General features: G+C 53.2%; 1 protein-coding gene across 1 annotated transcript; it reads left to right on the top strand.

Annotated features, from left to right (window-relative positions):
* Nucleotides 1-1320: 1320 nt before the first annotated feature.
* Nucleotides 1321-17707, top strand: LOC115078581 (solute carrier family 12 member 3-like). The gene is made up of 26 exons (XM_029581508.1): nt 1321-1675; nt 2170-2322; nt 2742-2817; nt 3403-3498; nt 3733-3872; nt 4003-4113; nt 5501-5612; nt 7076-7206; nt 7597-7681; nt 8038-8195; nt 8425-8532; nt 9095-9218; nt 9695-9796; nt 11023-11178; nt 11646-11745; nt 12001-12112; nt 12199-12321; nt 12503-12609; nt 12990-13072; nt 13550-13633; nt 13877-13969; nt 14407-14518; nt 16035-16121; nt 17046-17181; nt 17330-17397; nt 17498-17707. The coding sequence occupies exons 1-26, from the start codon at nt 1409-1411 to the stop codon at nt 17637-17639; spliced, it is 3066 nt and encodes a 1021-aa protein (XP_029437368.1). The 5' UTR covers nt 1321-1408; the 3' UTR covers nt 17640-17707.
* The last annotated feature ends 1188 nt before the right edge of the window (nt 17708-18895 follow it).

Raw genomic sequence — 18895 nt, 5'->3', positions numbered from 1 at the left:
ACCCGGGCATCACCCAGAAATGATGAAGTGTGCACCCAGCTATATTGTCCTGAACTGTGCTTCCCCTCCTGGCCCCATCCAGAGGGATCAGGCTGCACTCAAGATTGACTCATATAAGGAAGAGAAAACCAAAACAACAGAAGCCATCAATATCAATCTGAATCCATCAAGCAAAACTTCTCCAGCCTACACACTTAACTGCCATAGCCTGGCTCCTTTCTATGGACCCCATTGCTCTAGTCATACGTTCTCTTGTAAGTCCAACTGCAATCCATCGTCCTTGGGCTCCACAGTCAATTGCAGTTGCCTAGCTCCAGGCTACTCCTCTACCAGTGATGGCCTAGCTCTAGCTTATGCCTCCACCAGTACTGGCCTGGCTCCGGCCTGCTCTTCCACCAGTGATGGCCTGGCTCCAGCTAATGCCTCCACCTATACTGGCCTGGCTCCAGCCTCCTCTTCCACCAGTAATGGCCTGGCTCCAGCTTATGCCTCCACCAGTACTGGCCTGGCTCCGGTCTGCTCCTCCACTAGTGATCGCCTAGCTCCAACTTATGCCTCCACCAGTGAAGGCCTGTCTCCGGCCTATACCTCCACCATTGTTGGCCTATCTCCAGCTTATGCCTCTGCCAGTGAAGACCTGGCTCCAGCCTGCTACTCCACCAGTGAAGATCTGGCTCCGGCCTATACTTCCACTAGTGAAGATCTGGCTCCGGCCTATACCTCCACCAATGTTGGCCTATCTCCAGCTTATGTCTCCACCAGTGAAGGCCTGGCTCCAGCCTGCTACTCCACCAGTGAAGATCTGGCTCCGGCCTATAATTCCACCAGTGAAGATCTGGCTCCGGCCTATACCTCCACCATTGTTGGCCTATCTCCAGCTTATGCCTCTGCCAGTGAAGGCCTGGCTCCAGCCTGCTACTCCACCAGTGAAGGTCTGGCTCCGGCCTATACTTCCACCAGTGAAGATCTGGCTCCGGCCTATACCTCCACCATTGTTGGCCTATCTCCAGCTTATGTCTCCACCAATGAAGACCTAGCTCCAGCCTGCTACTCAAGTGAAGATCTGTCTCCGGCCTATGCCTCTGCCACCATTGAAGTGGCTCCGGCCTATGCTTCCACCATAGTTGAACTCACGCCAGTCTGCTCCTTCATCAGTGATGGCCTGGCTCTGGCTGTTTGTGATGAGCTTCCTCCAGCCTTTGCCTCCATCAATGATGGACTGGCTCCGGCCTGCACTTCCAACACTAGTGATGGGCTGGCTTCCACCCACACATCCACCAGTGACGGCCCTGCTCCAGCCTATCTATCTGCCTGTGATTGCCCAGTAGTGGAGGTCCCAGCAGAAGAGGTTCATGCAGCCTTGGAGCACCTGAATGAGGCAATCTATGCCTTTAGTGATGGGCTCTGCATGCTTTCCAGCATGCCCACCAGGGAAGGGGGACCCAACATCTGCAACGGGGAGCTGGCAGGAGAGGACACAGCAGGGAGAGATTTGGCTTCACTCAGCAACAGGACATGCACCAGTGCTCTCACCCTTGTCTCCATGAGAGGGACGGCATGTCACTATGACACCCTGGACACTGCGCCACGCTACGAATTTTATGCCAACACCATGGTGCCAGGCAGGCTGAGGCGCAACAGACCCTCGCTGGACGTCCTTCGTAATGCATTGGTGGTGAGTTCCAGTAGATGAGAGCACTCAGTAGCTGAATTATCAGGTCAATAAAGAAACTATGTAAATGAAAAATTATATATTTACACTTCCTACTTCTAAGAAAAGATAATGCAAAGTCTCCTAGTGTAAACATGTTGTCAAATCATAACCTCTAAGGTTGACATAAAATCATTCTCCTGTCCCGTTTTTTTTCTCTCCCATATTTCACCTCCCTCTTCTGTCCCCCTGTGGCAGAGCTCTAGTAGCTGTTTTGGCCTTGGAGAAACTGGACCAGTATGAGAATTATCCAAAAATGCTATTACATGAGCTTTTCAGATGAGATGGTGTCTTAAGAATGTGGATTCAAAAGATCATGTACCAGCATCAGCCTTGGATAATTTACCACCTCGCCTCCCAAGATAGTTCCACCCCCGAAGCTTGTGAGGGCTTCCCCTATTTCACCACCACCTCAGTTTCCTTCCTGGTCCATTGATGCCTGCATTCCATCTTCACAGGATGAGGAGCAGACGGTCCTTGCTCTTCCACATCCCAACACAGGGTCTGGCGGCAAGGAGACCGCCACCGTCACAGAAGAAACCAACCAGGAAGGCCAAAATCTCAAAGCTAAAGGGCAACCGGTCCGTTTTGGCTGGGTCAAGGGCGTGATGGTAGGTTGCTTCCGTCTCACATAGCTCCATGTTATTGCTTCCAAAAGATGGTTCCTTTTTTTCTCCACATATTTAGGCCAAAACCGTAGGAAAAGTTGGAAGAGGTATCAAAGGCCAATTTGGAAGAAGCGTTGGGAGTAGGAAAGAGCAAATAGTTTTATTAAATTCCACTTCAGCTGGGTGAAGAAGGTATCCGTTGTAGGTGATGTCACTGGTGACTTCTGCCAACTTGGCTGCTTCCTAAGAGTTTGGTGGGAGACTGCAGCCAGGACTTATCGAACGAAGGCTTCGCAGTGAAAAACTGGGCTTCATGCAGGTTGTACAGCCACAGCCAGGGAGTGGCTTATATGTTTTAATCCTGGAGGAGGCTTGGGGAAACCTGAGGGTCTCAGGGTGTGTGTCTTCTCCTCTCCACCCAGATTCGCTGCATGCTAAATATCTGGGGGGTGATCCTGTATCTGAGGCTGCCTTGGATCACCGCACAGGCTGGAATAGGTACGAAGACACAGGGCGCTATGCGTAGGGCCAGCATATGCGGAAAGGGAGTGAATGCTGACATGGGTCAATTATGGAGGAGGGAGAGAGGTCATGGGTACTTGGGTCAGACTTGAAATTCATGGGATGAGTGAAGAATAGAGATAACAAAACAGGAGCAGAGTGAGCTGAGAATGTTTTGATGTAAACTGACAGGTCATGGGGAGGTGAGGATGTTCAGGTTTTGGGCTTATTTGGAGCAGGGCTGGGCGGAGTTTTAGGGGGTTGGGATGTAGTTTGTTGGGTTTGGGGTGAAAAGGCATGGTTGACTGAGGTTAGCTAGGCTTGAATTAATCTTTGGTAAGGTAGGGTGACATGCTTGGGTTTGAGGCAGGATGTAATGAAATTGGTTGGGTTTGTGGTTTTAGTCAGGTTGACATGAAATTAGTTGGGTGTAGGGCAAGAGTGTGGAGTAGGGAAGGGAAGAGAAACTAGTTGGGTTTATGGGATGGTGAAAGCTGACAACGAGGGGGGGGGGGTTCCAAGTGGTTGGGATGAGAGCAGGTCACCATGGTGACCATGACCAATGGTGCTCTTTTCCTGCAGGTCTCACTTGGCTGATCATTCTCCTCTCTGTGGTTGTGACCTCCATCACTGGACTCTCCATCTCTGCCATCTCCACCAATGGCAAAGTTAAGTCAGGTGAGTGGGAGCCTAATAAAGAAAAAGGGGGCACTCTGAGGCATTAAAAGATCTGGGCTACTTTAATCAGCAAGATTTCCGGTAAAGATTCAACCTATGGTTCTCTGTAGGTACTGAAGGTCCCATAGCAGTTACTATAGTACACCAGTGATGCTTAAACTTGTGTTTAAGGGAGCCCCTGTCCCATTCTGTTCTGCACCTTCTAAGATATGAAAGTATTGTTGTATCTTTCAGGGGGTACCTATTTTCTGATCTCTCGTAGCCTGGGCCCAGAGCTTGGTGGCTCCATCGGACTCATATTCGCTTTTGCCAATGCAGTGGCGGTGGCCATGCACACAGTGGGTTTCTCGGAGACCGTGCGGGACATGCTGATAGTAGGTCTCCATCTTCTCTTCCCAACCCACCTAAGCTCATTCCTCCAAAGAAATTTTCCTTTTTGCCCATGTCCACCTTCCTAACCTGTAATCTAACACCCTCCTCTCTTCACCCCCCCCCCCCATACAGGAGTACAATGCCGTCATGACAGACCCCGTCAACGACATCAGGATCATTGGTGTCCTTACGGTCACCCTTCTATTGGCAATTTCTCTGGCGGGGATGGAGTGGGAAGCTAAGGTATTGTAGGATTTTCCTCATCTTCTACACATCCCATATCACATCCTTGTCATCACTTTGTTGTGACAACACTCATAGGGGCGGATTTTAAAACGAGCGCGAATAGCCTACTTTTGTTTGCGCTCCAGGCGCAAACAAAAGTACGCTGGATTTTAGTAGATACGTGCGGAGCCGCGCGTATCTGCTAAAACCTGGATCGGCGTGCGCAAGGCTATGGATTTTGTATAGCCGGCGCACGCCGAGCCGCGCAGCCTACCCCCGTTCCCTCCAAGGCCGCTCCGAAATCAGAGCGGCCTTGGAGGGAACTTTCCTTTGCCCTCCCCTCACCTTCCCCTCCCTTCCCCTACCTAACCCACCCGCCCGGCCCTGTCTAAACCCCCCCCTTACCTTTGTCGGGGGATTTACGCCTTCCAGAGGGAGGCGTAAATCCACGCGCGCCAGCGGGCCTCCTGCGCGCCGGGCCGCGACCTGGGGGCAGGTACGGAGGGCGCGGCCATGCCCCCGGACCGCCCCGGGCCATGGCCACGCCCTGTACCCGCCCCCAAAACGCTGCCGACACGCCCCCGAAACGCAGCGACGACCGGGCCCGTCCCCCCGACATGCCCCCGACACGCCCCCCTCGGAGAACCCCGGGACTTACGCGAGTCCCGGGGCTCTGCGCGCGCCGGTAGGCCTATGTAAAATAGGCTTCCCGGCGCGCAGGGCCCTGCTCGCCTAAATCCGCCCGGTTTTGGGCGGATTTAGGCGAGCAGGGCTCTGAAAATCCGCCCCTTAGTGAGCAAGGACAGGCAGAAGGTACAAGTCCTCAGGTTTGTTCAGGAGCTTATGGATGGCATGTTTTGTTTACGCAGACAGAGGCAGGGCTGGTGCAAGCATGTTTGGTGCCCTAGGTGAACCTTTGGACACGTTCCAACTTTCCTACTGGTGGCAGCTCCAACAGACGCACTCCCTCCTACAAGCAGCAGTGGCTCCAGTACTGCGCTCTGTTTTCTTGTTAGAGGCCCTGGCATGGCACCCTCTGGTCATCTTACTGGTGGACGTCTGCCACTCTAGGTGACTGCCTAGTTTGCCTAATGGAAGCAGTGGTCCTGAACAGAGGAAGTAGAGAGATCTTCGGCAGCAGACCCAGAGACATCCACTTAGTGTCACTTACCACTAGCACGTGCTTGGCAGCCCTCTAGTGATTTAAGTGTTAGACTGAGTTCATTCCACTTTTTACCCAATGGTGGCCTGTTTTACATCCCATTCTATGACATGACTACCTCCACTGTTCTCTCGTTTCACATTCTGCTATCTGATCGCCCTTCCCCACAGACCCTTCACCACCCTTAACTCCCAACTGCCACTCTATGGTCTTGTTGAGATTTTGTTTCCCATCATCCTCCAGGCTCAGATTGCCTTCTTTTTCGTGATCATGGTGTCCTTTGTGAACTATCTGGTGGGAACCCTCCTTCCTCCCAATGAGAACAAGCAGTCCAAAGGGTTCTTTGGCTACCAAGGTGAGTGAGCAGCTCCAACCAAGAGATCCACTGATACCAGGAATGCCCCATCACCAACTGACATCCCATATTGCGTACACAATGTTCAAATGGGGATTAGAGAGCCTATCTTGGAATGTTGTGTAGGGTAGGGTTGTCAACTGGCTCCAGAATGTCTGGACAGGCAAAGCCAGTCCTGATTTTGCTCCCGTTGAATATAGACTGGGAGTTCTGTTTTTTTCTATGAAAAACCTTAACTTTGTGTCCCAGCATGCAACAGGAGTAAAAACAGACTTAACTCAGCCTGTGGCATCCCTTCGCTTGTGGTGGGAATGAAGGTGGCTCATGCAATCGAATCAGTTTTTCTTATGCCACCATATTAGTGTCCAAAGAGACTGCTCAGTGACACTGCTGTGCATTTGCACATGCTCTATGATGATCAAGTATATGAGCCAACCATAAAAGGCACTACTCATACTCGCAGAGTCTACTGAGCATCTACCAAACACTCGGCATGAAAGAGTCATCTCGTATAATCATAAAAGTATCATTTGCACCAGCTGGTGCAAGATGCCATCTTTAATACCCCAGGGCAACATTCCCAGCATATTCAATTAGGATAAAGCACTTATGAACCAACCAAGATGAGCTCTTACCACAGGGGTAATCACTATGGGCCGGATTTTAAAAGGTTACGCACGCTGGGCCTATTCTAAAAAGGCCCGGCGACGCACGTAAAGCCCCGGGACGCGTGTAAGTCCCGGGACTTTGCTAAAGGGGCGGTCTGGGGGTGGGGTGGTCTGGGGGTGGGCCAGGGCCAGAGGCCTCCCACAGAGCAGCCATTGCTGCTCTGTCGGAGGATCGCGTGCCGGCAAGCTGCCGGCGCACGCAACTTGCACCTGCCCGGAGGCAGGCACAAAAGGTAAGATAATTTGGGGGGGGGGGGGTTAGAGTAGGGCTGGGGGGGTGGGGAAAGTTAGGGGAAGGGGTGGGAAGGTCAGGTTAGGGGGAAGGGAACGGGGGAAGCAGCGCGGCTCGGTGCGCGCAAGGTACATAATTGTGTACCCCCTTGCACGCGTCGACCCCTGATTTTATAACATGCGCGCGCAAGTTTTAAAATCAGGTGTACATGAGCGCGTGCCGGGTAGCGAGCGCACATGTAGGCTGCGCGTGTTTCTTTTAAAATCTACCCCTATAGTCCTGCAGAGGCAGCAAACACATCTGGTCTTCAGGGCCTGCTTTTTGGATCCCCTGTAGACCAATCTATCTGATGATTATTTTTTATGAATATCCTGAAATCCAACCTGGAAGTGAGCATTCCCCGTCTTCTGCCATAAGAGAGATCCCTTGAAGCACTCAATACACAATACTGCCCTAAGCAGGGCGTACAGATCACAAGGAGGAGATAAAGTGAGGCACATCAGCAAAGAACTCGACTTTCTGCGACTTGCTTGCCACCCTGAATCACCTCTTCTTGCCTGCAGGATCCATCTTCCTGGAGAACATAGTTCCTGACTGGCGGGGGGAAACCGGAAACTTTTTCGGCATGTTCTCCATTTTCTTCCCATCAACCACTGGGATTCTGGCTGGTGCCAACATCTCTGGAGACCTGAAGGTATAAGGGTAGGGAGCCTGGTGGACCAAAAGACTATGTATTCTTTCCTGTATGGTGCCCTCACAGGCATGGAAGGATCAACGTTTTCCATGGTCTTTCCTTGACCATGCTTGCTCTTTCAACCCAAAGGATTCTGGGATTTTGTCATTTTTTTTCCCATTTGTTGGAAAAATGGGAGTGCAGATTACCACACCCTGGTGATTTGTTCTTTCACTGCACATGGTGGTTGGTGAGATGTCTCCATTAGATATATTGACGTACAAGGTTGCTTCTCGCCTTGCTATTTCCCTGTGGGCTCTGAGAGGGAGGGGGTGCAGAAGGTGGGAGCTATGTCTTTGTTGTGCTCATAGACCTTGGGGTTTCCTTCCTCACTCTGCTGTTGCCATGCAGGATCCAGCTGTGGCCATCCCCAAAGGCACCCTGCTAGCCATCTTCTGGACAACCATCTCTTACCTGGCCATCTCTGCAACCATCGGTGAGATTACACAGCCAGCACTAACAGGGGATTATTTGGGAGGGAGGTTGGTAGACCGATTAAAGATCCAGAGGGGGTACCCCATAAATTTGATTGTCATCCTGGGCTCGGAGCATAATCTGAAGGGAATCGTGTCTCTGTGACTGGGAATGGAACGAGTAGCCTTTCTGGTGGTGGCAGCACGGGTGGCTCCATGGGCGTGTATTCACCAGTAGGCTGGTGCATCTGTGACTGTGTGTAGGTCTGTGATACAACCATTGCTCTTCCTACCTTTGGACTGTGGTTCTGTGCATATGTGTAGAAAGCCTGGCAGGGCTGGCCTATAGCATCACTGCTGCCTGGTTCTCCTTCCTTAGGATCCTGTGTAGTGCGCGATGCCTCTGGGAGCCTGAATGATTCGGTGCTGTTGAACGTGACGGGAGGCTGCGAGGGATCATCCTGCTCCTACCAGTGGAATTTCACAGAATGCCGAGAGACTGAAACTTGTTCCTTCGGGCTGGCTAATCTCTATCAGGTGAGGACCTCCTGCCCCTCTGGACGGAGCAGTCACCGTGAAATAAAGATTCTCAGGACTGGCAGATGGACAGTCAGTTAGCTGCTCTAGCTGAGGCAATTGGAAACCCTGATGCTGGCTCCTGACTGCTTCATCACCGTCCCTTTGATTGGTCACCATTTCTTGCTGCTATTTTGTGCAAATGTATCTTATGTGCCTTGCGCTGTCTCCCCGTCTCTCTCTCTCTCAGACCATGAGCATGGTGTCTGCTTTCAGCCCTCTGATCACTGCTGGGATCTTCGCTGCCACCCTCTCCTCCGCTCTGGCGTGCCTCGTCTCTGCACCCAAAGTCTTCCAGGTTAGTCACCTGCAGCACTGGCATAAACAGGTTTAAGAGAGGAGGCACGTAGCCTTCCTTAAACATACTTCCCTTCCAAAGTGTCCTACCCTGTGAAACCCCCTTCCAGATTTTCCTGAGTTGGACTACTGTTTGTAGCAGAAGGGATTTCCTGCCATTATATCACAGCCCCCTGTCTGCACACTTCTGGTAATTTCAAGTGCTCGTTTAGGGACAAAATCATTGCGTAAAATATTATTCTTCGAGGTGATGCCTAAGTGCATTTCTGCTCTGGGACTCCCTGCTCATGTCTGCTCAGTTTTATGGTTTCCCTACATTATTGCAGAGAGAAAATATGTTTATATATATAAACAGTGTCACTAAGTATATGATCAGTCATTGCCCAGTGATGTCGCCAGCCTTTATCAGCATCATCTGTCCTTGGACGACTCATCCGTCATCAATGGCGAGATTCTCCATTTATGGTGTCAATCTCATTGCCCGATGGGTGTGAGCTCACTGTTTTGCTGTAAACCCCATCTCCCCTTCCTCCCCCCAGTTACTTGCCATCTTTTCCCCACAGTGCCTGTGTGAAGACAACCTGTACCCCCTCATTGGATTCTTTGCCAAGGGTTATGGGAAGAACCACGAGCCACTGCGGGGCTACGCCCTGGCCTTCATCATTGCCGTGGCCTTCATCCTCATCGGTGAGTCTCCCCTCCCACCCCACAGCGCGTCTATATTTGGGGTAGTAGTGGGGGAAAAGACTGAGAGAGGCGAGAGAGAGAGCAGCAGCAGACAGCAGGAGGGATCGAGGTGACAGAAAGCCCTTGTCTTATTAAAAATAGTTTTTTTGGGGAGGCTGAATTTTACTCCATTAACCCCCAAACAGGTATCTTTGTAGGTGCTCTGAGGTATCAGCTAATGTGAATTAGTCTTAGCATTGTATGCAATTAGATAACACAAAAATTGCAACACTGCTTAGGTAGGGAGAAGACTAGAAGTCTGCCGAGCGCAATCTTCTCCTGAGAGCCAAGGTGTTTAGTGTTGTAGGCCATCACCATGTGAAACCTTACTGAATTACTCTGCTCTCTGAGTTGGGGGGAAGTCGCGCCTGTACTGCTGGCGAGTGACGGGACCTTCCCTTCTTGCCCTTGACCTGACCTTGCTTGTGTGTTTGCAGCCGAGTTGAACACCATTGCTCCGATCATCTCCAACTTCTTTCTCTGCTCCTATGCCCTGGTCAACTTCAGCTGTTTCCATGCATCCATCACCAGCTCCCCAGGTGGGTATAGAAGCACTGGATGATTACAACATTTTCAAAGGAAAATGTTAGAAAACTATAGGTCTGGATGAAATGAGTTCCTAGCAGGTGGGGACCCCCTGAGGAACAGCAGTAAGAGACTTTGCTAGACTGTGGAACTGGACAGATGAGATTTAATGTGAACAAACAGATTAGGGCTCTTCAGGAGAAGAGACTAAGAGGACATATGCTAGAGGTTTATAAAATCATAAATGGCATTCAACAGATAAATAGGGGATGGTTATTTACTCCATGAAACTAACAGGTAGCAGATTAAAAAAAAAAATTGGAAAAAGTCTTTTTTTTCACTCAGTGTTGCCAGAGGATGTGGTCAATAGCTGAGTTTGAAAACAGCTTGGAGAAAGAATTGGAGAAAAACCATTATTAGTCAAGTAGACTTGATCTGGAAGTGAGCAACAAGGAATGGATCTGCCAGATTCGTCTTAATGACCTGGACTGGCCACTGATAGACGCAGGATGCTGGGCTCGATGGACCATTGGTCTGACCCAGCAAGGTCTATCTTATAATCTTATTTCCTTAAGATGTCATCTAGATATCAAAATGATAGGGCTGGGAGGAACCTTGAAGGGTTATCTAGAATCTCAGAATGACAGAGGTGGGAGGGACTTCAAGAGGATCCTTAGCCCATCCTCCTTCCATAGGATCTACTGTGTCCTATCCCAAACCTCTTTAAAACCTCCAGTGGCAGATATCTCACCCCCTCCCTGGATAAGCATTTCCCTCACTGCTATCATGTCACCCCCTGTTCATCTTTCTTAGGTTAAATAAACCCAAAGTCCTTTATCTTGTTCTCCAAGATCACACTAGATTAGACATCTTGTTATTTGTATTGCTGTTCTCTGCACGAGGGATGCACCGATGATTCCAAGTCAAATCTGAACCAAATGAATGCCAGGAGGGTTCGAATTCAAAGCGTTAGGACTTTCCATAGGGGAAATCCATTGGATTTTCAACAGCGTATCTGGGAGGAGGGAATTTGAGTGGGAATTTCAAATCCCCCCCCCAAGCAAACCCAACAACACGGCAAAATCCAAAGCGAATGGTTTGGAAAGCCAAGCGACTTTCTAAAAAGCTGCTGTGATTTTCACCAAAAAGGTTGCGCAGAGGAGGGAAGGGGCTAACATTGCTCGTCTTTCATGGGGTATTCCTGTCCCGTTAACGTTGCATGCTTCCGCCTCTCCCGCAGGCTGGAGGCCCTCCTTCCGCTATTACAACAAGTGGGTCTCGCTCTTCGGAGCCCTGGTGTCTGTGGTGATCATGTTCCTGCTCACCTGGTGGGCGGCCATTATCGCTGTGGGAATCATCGTCTTCTTGCTCGGATACGTCACTTATAAGAAGCCTGGTAAGAGAGAACTCAGCAGGGGCCCTTTCCCACCCCCCGTCTCTTACGTTTGCTCTGCATTGGTTTGCCTCTTATGCCTTGGATTTGTATGTGATTGTATTTGTTAGGCAGACTTTGGGACTAGTGGTTTGTAAACTGCATTGGATTATACATGAAGGGACGCCGTTTGACCACCGTGGCTATAAAATGAATGAAGGTGGGTACGGGATCGCATAATAATGCAGCCACATCTGGGGTGAAGGTTTTTGGCAGCACATTTCTAGCCCCTGGATGCATAAGACCCTTTTAAAAGAGTTACAGTGACAAAGCCTGGGATTAGAACTGAGGCACAGGGAGACAGCGGAGTTTGTGCAAGGTCTTCTTGCCTGTTGGGTTCATGGAACTGAGCTCCCTCTCTTACAGAGGTGCATGGGGAGATGGCAGATAATGGTAGATCATTTTAAGTCCCTCTCTCCGTCTCTCCTCAGATGTGAACTGGGGCTCCTCCGTGCAAGCCAGCTCTTACCACATGGCCCTGGCCTACTCCATGAATCTCACCAGGGTGGAGGACCACGTCAAGAACTTCCGGTAACAGCCGCTGAGCTTTTATGTGACTGCAGAGCACCACACAAGACACGATAAAATTAGGACACGTGACAACACAACTCACGCCGCAAACATCGCTACTCTTAACCTGGTACTCGACACAGCATTGCCTATTCTCTCCCTCTTGGTGGCTTTTTCCACCACATATCGCCTTCCATTTCGCACGTGTCCCACTCCCCCACATGCTGCCCTCCATCTCAAGGGTCTTCCTCTTATCCCCCCTTCCTTTTTCCCCAGCCCTCAGTGCCTGGTTCTCAGTGGACCCCCGAATTTCCGGCCCGCCCTGATCGATTTCTTTGGGACGGTCACCAAAAACATCAGCCTGATGATCTGTGGGAACGTGGTGACGGTGAGTGGCAGGTGGGGTGCAGAGTCCGAGTGCTCTGGACTTTTTGGATTGCACAGATTTATCCTGAGTGCTTCTCCTTCCATCAGGACCCCGAGAAGGGCTTGGAATCTGAAGGGCACATGAAGTGGCTGAAGAAGAGGAAAGTGAGGGCCTTCTACACCACCATTGTAGCCGAGGACCTGAGGTCAGGGGCCAGGAACCTGATGCAGGTAAGGGAGAAGGGAGCCCCCTTGGTCCAAGGTCAAATTCACAAATACACGGGCGGAGCGGAGGCACAGGGAGATAACGTGACTCCTCTAAGGTCACACATAAGAGTCAGTGAGGCACAGAAAAGCCACTCGGAGCAGAATTATGTGGGATGCATTAGTTACAGCTCGCTTTCCTCCTCAGGTCGCTGGGCTGGGCAGACTCAGGCCCAACACGTTGGTTCTGGGTTACAAAAAGAACTGGCGGCAGGACACTTCGGACAACCTGGAGAATTACGTCGGCATCATCCAGTGAGTGGCTTAGGGTCCTGGTTCGGGCACCACTTTCCCACCGCGTCACACGAGTACCCCAGCATGTGCGCCAAAGGACCCCTTACTCATCAGGGGCTGCGTGGGGTGCCAGGGCTCTGCCCCACCATCAGTACTGGTCCAACCTTCAGTACTTACCTGACAGGTCCTTCTGAGAGTCTTCAGAACATCTTCCAGCCCATTGGTTCCTGCTGTGGGTGATGGCATTACGATGTCATAGTTAGGCGAGGGGTTACAGGAATGGCGTGTGATGTAGTCATCTCTTCCCTCTCCCCCTCCAACCCCGAAACACACACACACACACACAATAGCCATCCCAGGAGTAAACGCTAAAATGTCCATGGCTATCTGTCCTCCTGCAGTGACGCTTTCGACATGAATTTCGGGGTCTGCCTGCTAAAGATGAAGGAAGGGCTGGATGCGTCGCAGACCATGCAGGCACACGGTGAGTCTCAAACGTTGGGCTGGGAGGCACGTAACCACAGCTGCCATGTTCTCAGCGCCCCCTACTGGGAGGGAACAGCAAAGCGTTCTGAAAGGAGTTCCGGAGGGAGCTGCAGCCCCATCAACTCATCCACCAGAGGCGCTGCCTGCGTTCAGTCTTAAAAACAGCCGGGGCTGCCTGACCCACCAGCTCCAAAGACTCGGGCAATATTTGGGGGCCAAGTCCCACACCTTTTGCCTGTTTTGCCACATTCTAGCACGTTCCACCATCACCCTATGTATTTCCTTGTCCAGCAGCACCCCCCCCCCCCCTCCCTGAAAAGCTAACAGAAATAACATCAAACCCCGTCCCCATTTGGGATCACAGTTCTAACTGAACCCCAATGAAAGGTTAAATAATTTAAAAACATCTGCATCCTTCGGCTCCTGGAATGGTTTCAAGCTTCAAACCTCTGCTCGTTGTGTTTGGTCTTCACAGTGAACCCAACCTTTGAGGGAGAGGAGGACGACGCGGCGGCTTCGGAGCAAGAGGAGGAGCAGGAGGAGGATACTCCGGGAAAAAGTAAAGAGAGAGAGCATCAGTGTCATTCCCATTGCCCAGCACCAGTCCTAATCCATGGCTGGGGTGTCCCCCCCTTCTCCCCCGCATGTCCTGTCAGGGAGAGGGCGCAGGGGGGTTAATTTCACAGTGGCTGCTTTGCAGGAAAATATTATTCCCGCTGCATTTTGCCTCTCTCTTTTCTCTCTTCACCCCCACCCCCCCTTGATCTGACTTCTGATCCCTGCCCCCCCACCTCCTTTCCAGAGCACACGGGCGTGGAGAAGCCAGCCAGCACCGTCTTCCAGTCCAAGCAGGGCAGGAGGAGCATCGACGTGTACTGGCTGTCTGACGACGGAGGTGAGTGAATGCCCGTCCTCTCCTCCAGGCACTGCCTGCCTCCACCCCAGCCCGGGGTCTTCCGGCTCCCGTCCTCCCAGGCTGGCCCCGGAGGGATTAGCACAGCACAGTGGCAGGGAGCTGATGCTGGTTCTAAGCTAGACCCCCGCTGGCTCCCTTTTACAGATGTCCAACTACCGCTGGATGCCCAAGTCTCAGGCTGGGGCATGGGTCAGGTATCTGACTGCAGCCTTTGCACGTCTCCATCCCACGCTGCCACACGGTACTGGTTTCAGCAGAGCACCCAGGCTGACGTTCCTCTTCCACTGAAGCTTTGCTGATGCAGTGTGGGGAAAAAAAAAAAAAAAAAGCAAACACCTGTGGGAACCAGTTTACCCACAATGCACTTCATTCTGCTTTGCACAAGAGCCACAGCGACTCCTGTTGTATCCTCCCAGGTCTGACGCTGCTGATCCCCTACCTGCTGACCCGCAGGAAGAGGTGGAGCCAGTGCAAGGTTCGACTCTTCATCAGCGGCCACCTTGACACCGTGCAAGAGGAGAAGAAGGAGTGAGTGTCCTGCTGGGTACTTAGTGGGGTACCAAGAGGCAAGGCCACGTAAGGGGAGGGCAACAGTGGGAAATGGGAGCGGGGACTGCCCAGGTAACAGGGGGCTTCCTGTTAGCTGGGCAGGGTGAGGTTATGCAGCTCCTCTCAAGGAGAGGAGGAGATTGGTGCACGTAGTGGGGCTGGACTCCATGGCCCTGGCTGTCACGGCTCTGCACCATCTCATGGGGGAAAACCACACCAGGAGCATGAGGTTGCAGGTTTTGGACTCCATCCTTCAGAGGTGCTGCAGAGGGCGTGTATCAGTGCATCAGGAGATGCATTAGAGAGCGGTGCAGGAGTGGTGCTGCAGAGGGCGTTTATCAGTGCATCAGGAGATGCATTAGAGAGCGGTGCAGGAGTGGTGCTGCAGAGGGCGTGTATCAGTGCATCAGGAGATGCATTAGAGAGCGGTGCAGGAGTGGTGCTGCAGAGGGCGTTTATCAGTGCATCAGGAGATGCATTAGAGAGCGGTGCAGGAGTGGTGCTGCAGAGGGCGTTTATCAGTGCATCAGGAGATGCATTAGAGAGCGGTGCAGGAGTGGTGCTGCAGAGGGCGTTTATCAGTGGATCAGGAGATGCATTAGAGAGCGGTGCAGGAGTGGTGCTGCAGAGGGTGTGTATCAGTGCATCAGGAGATGCATTAGAGAGCGGTGCAGGAGTGGTGCTGCAGAGGGCGTGTATCAGTGGATCAGGAGATGCATTAGAGAGCGGTGCAGGAGTGGTGCTGCAGAGGGCGTGTATCAGTGGATCAGGAGATGCATTAGAGAGCGGTGCAGGAGTGGTGCTGCAGAGGGCGTGGATCAGTGGATGCATTAGAGAGCGGTGCAGGAGTGGTGCTGCAGAGGGCATGTATCAGTGCATCAGGAGATGCATTAGATAGCGGTGCAGGAGTGGTGCTGCAGAGGGCGTGTATCAGTGGATCAGGAGATGCATTAGAGGGCGGTGCAGGAGTGGTGCTGCAGAGGGCGTTTATCAGTGCATCAGGAGATGCATTAGAGAGCGGTGCAGGAGTGGTGCTGCAGAGGGCATTTGTCAGTGCATCAGGAGATGCATTAGAGAGCGGTGCAGGAGTGGTGCTGCAGAGGGCGTGTATCAGTGCATCAGGAGATGCATTAGAGAGCGGTGCAGGAGTGGTGCTGCAGAGGGCGTGTATCAGTGCATCAGGAGATGCATTAGAGAACGGTGCAGGAGTGGTGCTGCAGAGGGCGTGTATCAGTGGATCAGGAGATGCATTAGAGGGCGGTGCAGGAGTGGTGCTGCAGAGGGCGTTTATCAGTGCATCAGGAGATGCATTAGAGAGCGGTGCAGGAGTAGTGCTGCAGAGGGCGTGGATCAGTGGATGCATTAGAGAGCGGTGCAGGAGTGGTGCTGCAGAGGGCGTTTATCAGTGCATCAGGAGATGCATTAGAGAGCGGTGCAGGAGTGGTTTCTCTCTCTCTCTCTGCCATGGCTGAGGTCTCTTCCCGTCCCTCTGCAGGATGCTCGCTCTGCTGAAGAGGTTCCGCCTGGGCTTCCAGGAGGTCCTGGTGCTGCCGGACATCGCTCTGAAACCAGAGGCAAAGAGGTAAGAGGCTCTCCCCTTTCCTTCTCCCACCATCAGCAGAGCGCTCCCGGCGAGAGGGAAGATAACCCCTAGGTCTGAACGTGGAAAGCCGTCGCCATGGAACGCGTCCCAGAGGGGGGCTGCACGGCTCCCAAAAGCTGCCGACTCCGCTCCGGGATGGTCCCCGCCTCCATCTTCTCTCTGTTCTGCTGGGACCCGGAAGGCCGAGAGACAGGAAACCCAGGAGGCCCTCGGAGTTAAGTAAACCACAAAAGCATAGACGCCTTGATCTTTTTCAAATATTCATTGAAGCAGAGACGTATTCATAAAACCGCCCGACCCGGGCCGGGTTTCGCAGCTCAACAGCTGCTGCCTCAGGGGCTCAGACAATCCAGGGTCTTTGAATGAAATACAACGGTGCAGCATCATCGAGGAACGAGTAACTGTAGGTCAGCAATGCAAAAACATCTTGAACACGTCTCTACTTTAATAAATATTTGAAAAAGATCAAGGCATCTATCCTTTTGTGTTCACCTGGCGGCCATTATACATCGCCTACCTCTTTGCTTTCTGGGCCCTTGGAGTTAAGGCATCTCTTACGCTGCGGGAGGAGGGTCAGATGTCCTTGGGTGGGGGGCGGGGGGGTTCTCACTTTGCGTCCACGTGATGCCTGCCCCAGCTGCTACAGGAGCACAGATCCCACCATCCCGGGGGCTTGTATTGCTCGTTCTTCTTAAGAGACAAGAGCCGGGAGGGGGGAATGAAATGAGGGCGGGGGTCCGGAGCTGGCATCGTCCGCTCCCCCTTGCTAACACGCCTTCGGGTTAAGGCCGGACTTCTCTGCGGGCGCCTCCCCGAGCCCGTGTTATTAACCTGCAGTCTCAGCCGGCCCGCTCGCCCCCGACCTCTTAACCGTTATCCATCGCCCTCGGACCTCTTCCGCAGCCTGAAAGTCTTCGAGGACATGGTGACGCCGCACCGGCTCAACGACGGGCTGATGGACCGAGAGAGCAGCCAGGAGCTGAGAAGGAGCAACCCCTGGAGGATCTCCGACCAGGACCTCCGGGCCCACAGCAAGAAGGTAAAAAGGGTCAGCTTGAGACAGGGCAGGCTGCCTCTCCCCCTCTCCCCAGCCCACCCACGCTCTCGCCTCTTCTAGTTCCTCCGGCCAGGGCTGCCCCAGGGTCGCCCTTCTCTAATCTCCTCTCCCCGATCCATTTCCATTGCAGTCCGAACGCCAGGTGAGGCTGAACGAAATCCTCCAGGAGAATTCGCAGGACGCCGCCGTCATCGTCATGTAAGGACCGTGGCCCTACCTCCTCCTCTTCCTGCACCCCCCCGGGAGGCGGTTTTCTCTCTCTCACCTTTCCCTCCTCCTGTTTCTCCACCCCCCGCAGGAGCCTGCCAGTCATGAAGAAGGACGCCTGCCCCAGCGCCCTCTACATGGCCTGGCTGGAAATGCTGTCCCATGACCTGAGCCCGCCCCTGGTCTTCATCCGTGGGAACCAGCAGGACGCGCTGACCGTCTACTGTCAATAGCCGCACTGGGAAGGGGGCACAGCGGGGGCTGCCGGGACGAGGACGTGCGGCTGTGACCCTGGGATCACATCGTAGACGAGCCCCCCATGGTGGTGGGGGGAGGTGGAGAAAAACTGCACCCAACGGCCTAACGCCGAAGGGTCGCGCCGGTCACTGTCTGCCCTCACAGACCATGGGATGCACAGGGGGGGGGGGGAGGGGGGTCTCAACGCCTCACAATCCCACACCCAGGGCGCCTTTTGATTTGCCGGGCGGCTCCGCAGGCTGAGCTCCCGCAGAGAGGAAACGGAGCGCGGCGCACGGGAGGTCTTCGCGTCACAAACCAAGGTCGGCAGGGGCCAACGACGGCCCGGACCCGAAGGGGCAACGCACGCCGAGCCGCCTTTGACCGCTACCTTGCAGGAAAGCGAGGGACCGGGCGCCATCTCGGCAGTAAAAGCGAGCAGGGGCGGAGCCGGGAAGCGCGCGCCCCCCCCCCCCCCCCACGGGATCTTCCTGCGTCTGGTGGTGGTGATTTGTTCACCCCCCCTCATTTATTTAGGGGCAAGAGGGCTGCTTTGCCCCCATCTTTCCTGTTAGAAGAGCAGCGGCAGCCGCTCCAGCGCTCCCTCCATCCTGCCGTCTTTGTACTATACCAGTGTAAATAACTAAGTTTGCAAATAAAAGCGGAGAAAGAATAAAATATTGCGCTAAGATGGCTGCCTCTGTTTGATGAGGGGAGGGGAGGGCGGTAAAAAAATCAATGGGACCTTCGGTAGTGTGAGGGAGTCGGGAGGCCACGTCCAGAACCGGCAAGGACCCAAGATCCAAGACTGCAGCAAGGGGAGGGTTCTGGACCTTTTGGTTTCACACGGACGAGCAGCTGGGCTCCTCGGGGGTGGGGATTTTAGCCGCTTCAGGCCGGCAACACCAAGGCCCCGCCCCTTCCTGGGCGTCGGACGTCTAGGGCTTTATTTAGGATCCGATGTGGCCACCTAAAGAGGGCTGGAGGCGCCGAGTTAAGAGGGCACCACATCAAGGGAACTAGGAAAGGGGAGGATCAGCCAACGTGGAGTGGAGACCGTGGCCAGCACGGGCAGCGGAGGGGGCGCTGGTTCTCTCGCCAGCCTTTCCACCTCCGCACCCGGCGCAGTCAGGGCGCCCGGATCTCCCAAGAGCGAGGAGCGCCCCTGGTTCCTGCCGAAATTTAGGGATCAATGGGGAACAAAACTGGGCCTTTTCAGTTTGATCCTGAGGTGGACAGGAGGAGTCTGGAA

Source organism: Rhinatrema bivittatum, chromosome 16, assembly GCF_901001135.1.
Source record: "Rhinatrema bivittatum chromosome 16, aRhiBiv1.1, whole genome shotgun sequence".
In the NCBI taxonomy this organism is placed as follows: domain Eukaryota; kingdom Metazoa; phylum Chordata; class Amphibia; order Gymnophiona; family Rhinatrematidae; genus Rhinatrema; species Rhinatrema bivittatum.
Note: the sequence above shows the minus strand (reverse complement) of the source record. Positions and strands in the feature narration are given on the sequence as shown.

What these genes read in the sequence shown, in the direction of transcription:
- LOC115078581 (XM_029581508.1), top strand. Translation starts at nt 1,409, where the DNA reads ATGCTTTCCAGCATGCCCACCAGGGAAGGGGGACCCAACATCTGCAAC. An exon ending in TCTGTGGGAACGTGGTGACG is followed by an intron (nt 12,113 to 12,198) that starts GTGAGTGGCAGG and finishes TCCTTCCATCAG; the next exon opens with GACCCCGAGAAGGGCTTGGA. An exon ending in AATTACGTCGGCATCATCCA is followed by an intron (nt 12,610 to 12,989) that starts GTGAGTGGCTTA and finishes GTCCTCCTGCAG; the next exon opens with TGACGCTTTCGACATGAATT.